The sequence below is a fragment of the Lactuca saligna genome, chromosome 5 (genome assembly GCF_052625555.1).
Source record: "Lactuca saligna cultivar CGN05327 chromosome 5, ASM5262555v1, whole genome shotgun sequence".
Lineage (NCBI taxonomy): Eukaryota > Viridiplantae > Streptophyta > Magnoliopsida > Asterales > Asteraceae > Lactuca > Lactuca saligna.
Window position 1 is genome coordinate 178,929,698 of NC_136421.1, and position 5,827 is coordinate 178,935,524.

Sequence of the window (5,827 nt, forward strand, 5' to 3'; positions counted from 1 at the left end):
GTCAACAAAATGACATCCAATTAAAATAAAATTTGATTTTTTCTAGAAAATCGTATGTTAGTAAATGTCGTACCAAAGTATAAAAATTGCTCTTCTAAGAGGTATATAGATAACTATGGTGCCAATAAGATAAAATTTTCTTTAAATTTCTATTTAACTGAAATTAGCATTTTAATTAATTTTTGAACTTTTAATTATTTATTTAAATTTAAATAACTATTAAAAACAATTTAACTTTTGGCATAAATGGACGAAATCTTCTAGCTCCAAGTTGAAGATGTTACAATAGAGAATTACACGAAGACCCGTGCCAACTCATATGGAGGATGATTTACACAAATTGCATGAAGTACATGTAAAAAATATGTGTCCATTTGAAGGTTTTATTATTATTTGAACAAATTTGAAATTTTGTAATGGTTTGTTTTCACAGTATATTTTTTGTTTCATGTGAAACAAATAAGGTTGCTTAATTTATAATCATATAAAGTTGGAAACGTAGAAAAAAAAAACATAATAAAACACATAAAATATATAAAGAAACAACAAACCATTAATTGAAATCAGAGTTCAAATATAAACACTTAAAAACATAAATAAAAGTTCATAAAAAAAATTGGAACTTCGGAATGTCATAATGGATGGCTACTTTGAATTTCGGAGTGTACTCCGGAATCAAATTAATCATTTTATAAAAATAAAAAGAAAGTATTTGTGTCCAAATAGCCATTTATATTAGTTAGTTAATTTCTCAGAAATAAATTAAATAAAAAATTGACGCACTTGTAATATAAATTAATATTCGAACATGCTCTTATTATTAATTAGTTATTAGAATCGTTGATCGTAACATATTTAACAAATATTTTTACTTCAAAAGAAATGCTTTAATAGAATTAAAAATATAGTAGTTGGAAAGATGATTCATTTATGTTTTATTCCAATTTTAAAGATTCACATATATACAGAGCGAATAGGTACAAAAGGGAGCTTGTGACTTCATTATCTTTAAAATAAGATATACTATTTATTTATTTACAAATAATAATAAAAAACAAAAATAAAGCTATAGAGTGTAGAGTGTCGAGCATTTAGTTTCCAGAAATCCTTGATCAATTCCTTCTTTTTCTTTCTCTCTCTCTCTAGAATACAAACAAACACTTCCATCATCATCATCCTTTTTCCCTCTGCTAAAACAGAAAAGAAACTCAAATTCACCGTCTTTCTCTAACTATAACCTTACCCACTTATTAATAAATAATTTATAAAAAGCTTTTTTTGTTTTTATTTTCAGCTTATACTCATACCTATACATATACATACGTACATATACATATAGAGAGAGAAAAAGAGAGGCTTCTTTATCATCTTCTTCCTGAGTCTACATAGTGAGAGAGAAAAAAGAAAATTATGAGGCTAAGTCTTGTTTTGTTTTGTCTGAATTTCATCTTTCTTTCTTTGTGTTGAACTTTTATAGGGTTTGCGGTTTTTTTGTCAAGTTTTCCCATTTGAGATTTGGGGGAAGTTAGCCCTATTCAATTTTGATCACACTTTTTTTTTTCGATTTCTATTACATCTTATACGATTCTAGTTTCTGGGTTTTGTTAGATTTGTGATTTTGTATAAAACCCAGTTTCAATTTTCAATCTGAAGCTCAGATTGATTCTATAAACAGAAATTATGAGGGCAGGATTGAGTACTATCCAGCAAACCCTAACGCCGGAGGCGGCCACCGTCTTGAATCATTCAATAGCAGAAGCTGGTCGTCGGAATCACGGTCAAACGACGCCGCTCCATGTCGCTTCCACGCTTCTTGCCTCTCCGACGGGGTTTCTCCGGCAAGCTTGCATCCGGTCTCATCCCAATTCCTCCCACCCTCTCCAGTGTCGAGCGCTTGAGCTTTGCTTCAGCGTAGCACTTGAACGCCTCCCCACCGCCTCGTCTTCTCCGGCCGTCACCGAGCCACCGATTTCGAACGCCCTCATGGCGGCTTTAAAACGGGCGCAAGCCCATCAACGACGTGGGTGCCCGGAGCAACAGCAACAACCGCTGTTAGCCGTGAAGGTGGAGCTAGAACAGCTAATTATATCGATACTTGATGACCCGAGTGTGAGTCGGGTCATGCGTGAAGCAAGCTTTTCGAGTCCGGCTGTTAAAGCTACAATCGAACAGTCGATAAGTAATAACGTTTCTGGGAGTCAGTCAAATTTGGGGATCGGATTCCGGCCATCTCCGTCGCCGGCGACCACCCCTGTTTCAATACCGATAAACCGGAATTTGTATTTGAACCCACGGTTACAACAAGGGAATCTTCAAAAGAACGATGAATCAACTCTATCATCATCATCATCTTCTCCAAGGAATCTTTATTTAAACCCACGATTACAGCAAGTTAATCAGCAAAAGAACGACGAAACAACAGCTCTAAGAAATCAGTATCTGAATCCACGATTACAGCAACCACAACTGGGGAATTCAAGTTTAAATCAACCAGGACACGAAAAGAACGATGATGTAAAAAGGGTTATCGAGATAATGACAAAATCCAAGAAAAAGAATCCAATTCTAGTCGGTGAATTGGGGCCTGAAGCAATTCGTAAAGAGATCTTGAGACGAATAGAAAATAATGAATTTTTAACAGAAGAACTGAAGAACGCTGAAGTGCTTTCAATCGAGAAAGAGCTTGCATCCATGTCGGATAAATCGTTAATGCCCACGAAGATCAAAGAATTGGGCGAGCAAATTGATAAAAGAATCGGGGTTTCCGATAGCAGAGCAATTATAATCGACGTAGCCGACCTCAAATGGCTGGTTGAGCAACCACCGGCCACCATTGTTTCTTCAGTTGGCCGTGAGGCGGTGGCGGAGATGGCAAAATTAGTCACAAAATACAGCTCAGTCGCCGGAAAAGTGTGGTTGATCGGAACAGCTACCTGCGAGACTTATCTACGGTGCCAAGTTTATCATCCTTCCATGGAAACCGATTGGGATTTACAAGCAGTTCCAATTACATCAAGATCGCCTCTCCCTGGCATGTTCCCGAGGTAAAATTTTCAATCCAATTTAAAAAAATTCGACCTCAAATTCATTCAATTTCTCATGGTATATTTATGATTTTCTTTTTCCGATTTATTATAGAATGGGAATAAATGGGATTATGGGTACTTCAATCGAGTCTTTAAATCAATTGAAGAACTTATCAACCACCATGAACACACCATCATCGATGCAAAAACGTTTATCAGAGAATTTGGATCCAAGCCGAAAGCCACCCTGTTGTCCCACATGTTCAAGCGATTATGAACAAGAGCTAGCAAAATTAAACAAGGAATCTGAAAAATCTTCATCAGATAAGAGCAATCTACCTCAATGGATGCAAAATGCCAAAACCAAAGATCAATCTCAGGTAATCGATTGTTTTCATACACTAAATAAACTTTAAAAACTGTGCTAAAGTTTTGTACTATTAATTTAAAAAGAAAAAAAGAATCCGATTTCACACGACAACAGAATCGAAATACTTTCAAAAGTAATTATGTTATTGAATTGAATTTATCAATTTATCATTATAGAACCGAATTTCTTATTTTTTATTTTTTTAATTTTTTGTTTCGGATTTCACAGATCAAGGATCAACAACTGGTTTTAAAACATCAAGAATTACAAAAGAAATGGAGTGATACATGTTTGCGACTTCATCCAAATTTTAATCAATCTCCAAGATTAGATCGAATAGTACCAATGGTTGTACCTTTGACCGGGTCCTACAAACCTAACATGCTTCTAAGACAAATCCAGCCACGGCTCGAGCCACGGTTAGAGCCGCCACGGAGCCCGGTTCGAACCGAATTGGTTCTTGGACCGAAAAAAGATTCAGAAACTCCGGTTAAAGAAAATGAAGATTTGACGGTTAAGGACCTCTTAGGTTGCATCTCGTCCGAACCGGAACCCAAGATTCAAGATTTCCACAAGGGTAAATTCGCCAATTCAGCGGATACGGATTCATTCAAGAAGCTTCTCAAGGGTTTAATGAAGGCGGCATGGTGGCAGCCGGAGGCGGCTTCCACCATCGCCACCACCATCACACAATGTAAAGTGGATTCTGGTACAAGAGGTTCTGTATGGTTATTGTTCGCGGGTCCGGACCGGGTCGGAAAGATGAAAATGGCATCGGTTTTGGCGGACCACATTTCTGGATCGAACCCGATCACAATCGGGCTTGGGGCCCGCCGCAATGACGAAATGGATATGGGTTTTCGTGGGAAAACCGTGTTGGATCGGATTGTGGAAGCGGTTCGAAAAAACCCGTCTTCAGTAATCGTCCTTTCGGACATCGATGAAGCCGATTTGTTAGTTCGTGGAAGTATAAAACGGGCCATGGAGAGAGGCCGACTCGCGGATTCCCATGGGCGCGAGATTAGCCTAGGGAATGTCGTGTTTGTCCTAACGGGGAACTGGTTAACCGGACACATCGACCAGGTCGATGAGCCACGGTTAAGGTCGATCGCTAGCCGAGATTGGCAGCTGCGACTCGCGATTGGGGAGAAACGATTCAAACGGAGAGCCGATTGGTTGTCCGGGAAAGATCGGGCCACGAAACCGAGGAAAGAATCGGGGCTCGATCTTTCCCTTGATTTAAATCTAGCCATGGACTATGAAGAAGATCACGATCGAGCCGATGGCTCGATCAATTCGAGCAATTTGACCATGGATCAAGAAGATGAAGGTCAACATTTTGGTGCGATTTCAGTACCTCATGAGCTTGTGGGGCCTAGCGATGGTGCGGTTGTGTTTAGGCCTGTAAATTTTGGGAGAATCAGTCGGGAAATTGAGAAAACCGTGAAGAATGCGTTTTCGAGTACGATTGTTGGGAAGGTATCGATCGAGGTTGATGAAGCGGCGGTTGAGAACATTTTGGGTGGGTTGTGGTTCGGGCGGACAACTCTAGAGGAATGGGCTGAGCGAGTATTGGTTCCAACCTTCCACCAGCTCAATAGACCGGTGGCGGCTCATGGTGGCGATGTGGTGGTTCGATTGGAGTCTGATCGTGATTCCGTGGTGAGTGGTGGTGGCGATTGGTTGCCGAGCAAAATTGATGTGGTGGTTGATGGAATATGAAGGTGAAATAGTTTTTGAGGGTGAAGGGTGTAATTTGGAACTCTTCAATTCACGTGGGACGATATATGTAAATAGTGGGAGATAGGGAGGTATAGTGAAACGTTTTGAAAAAGTGAGGACTGTTAATAGAAAGTAATGGTCGTCATGTTTCCCCTTATAAAACATTTGTTATTTTCTTTTTAAATTTCGTATAAATATTCAAAGTAATTATTACCTTTTCACTTTTGAGCAATAATGTCTAATTATATTTCATTATTTATGTATTTGGTTCTATTGATGTTTTCGTATGTACAGTGCTTTGTACTTTCATGTTTTGCCATAAAAAGATCGAATAAGAATATTTGAATTTTATAATTCTATTTTTAAAGGTGTATAAATGTAACATATGTGTTTTAGTAATATAATTATATTTGACATGCTTATAATTTGAGAAAATAATGAAAATGGTCAAAGAATATATTTAACAAATAGATTTTTTTTAGTGTAACTTAAATTTGGTAATGGACGTTTTCGAAATCAGTTTTTGCTGCAAAATTGTTTTTTTGTAACGTTCTTACAAGATATTAAAAAACTTAAAATATATGTTATCAATTTTTTTAATACATCATAATATGTTATAATTTTTTTCGAAAGTTTTTTAGAGGAAGTTCGTAAATGGAAAATAGAGATTTATGTTGAGAAAGATTTTCGAAAATTATTATTGGGTTAA

At 37.3% G+C, this 5,827-nt stretch overlaps 1 protein-coding gene across 1 annotated transcript; it reads left to right on the forward strand.

Annotated features, from left to right (window-relative positions):
* Positions 1 to 1,108: 1,108 nt before the first annotated feature.
* On the forward strand, positions 1,109 to 5,339 carry LOC144997612 (Double Clp-N motif-containing P-loop nucleoside triphosphate hydrolases superfamily protein). The gene is made up of 3 exons (XM_078957504.1): positions 1,109 to 3,044; positions 3,139 to 3,406; positions 3,625 to 5,339. Exons 1-3 carry the CDS (start codon positions 1,681 to 1,683, stop codon positions 5,116 to 5,118), a joined length of 3,126 nt encoding a protein of 1,041 aa, XP_078813630.1. The 5' UTR covers positions 1,109 to 1,680; the 3' UTR covers positions 5,119 to 5,339.
* Positions 5,340 to 5,827: the final 488 nt, after the last annotated feature.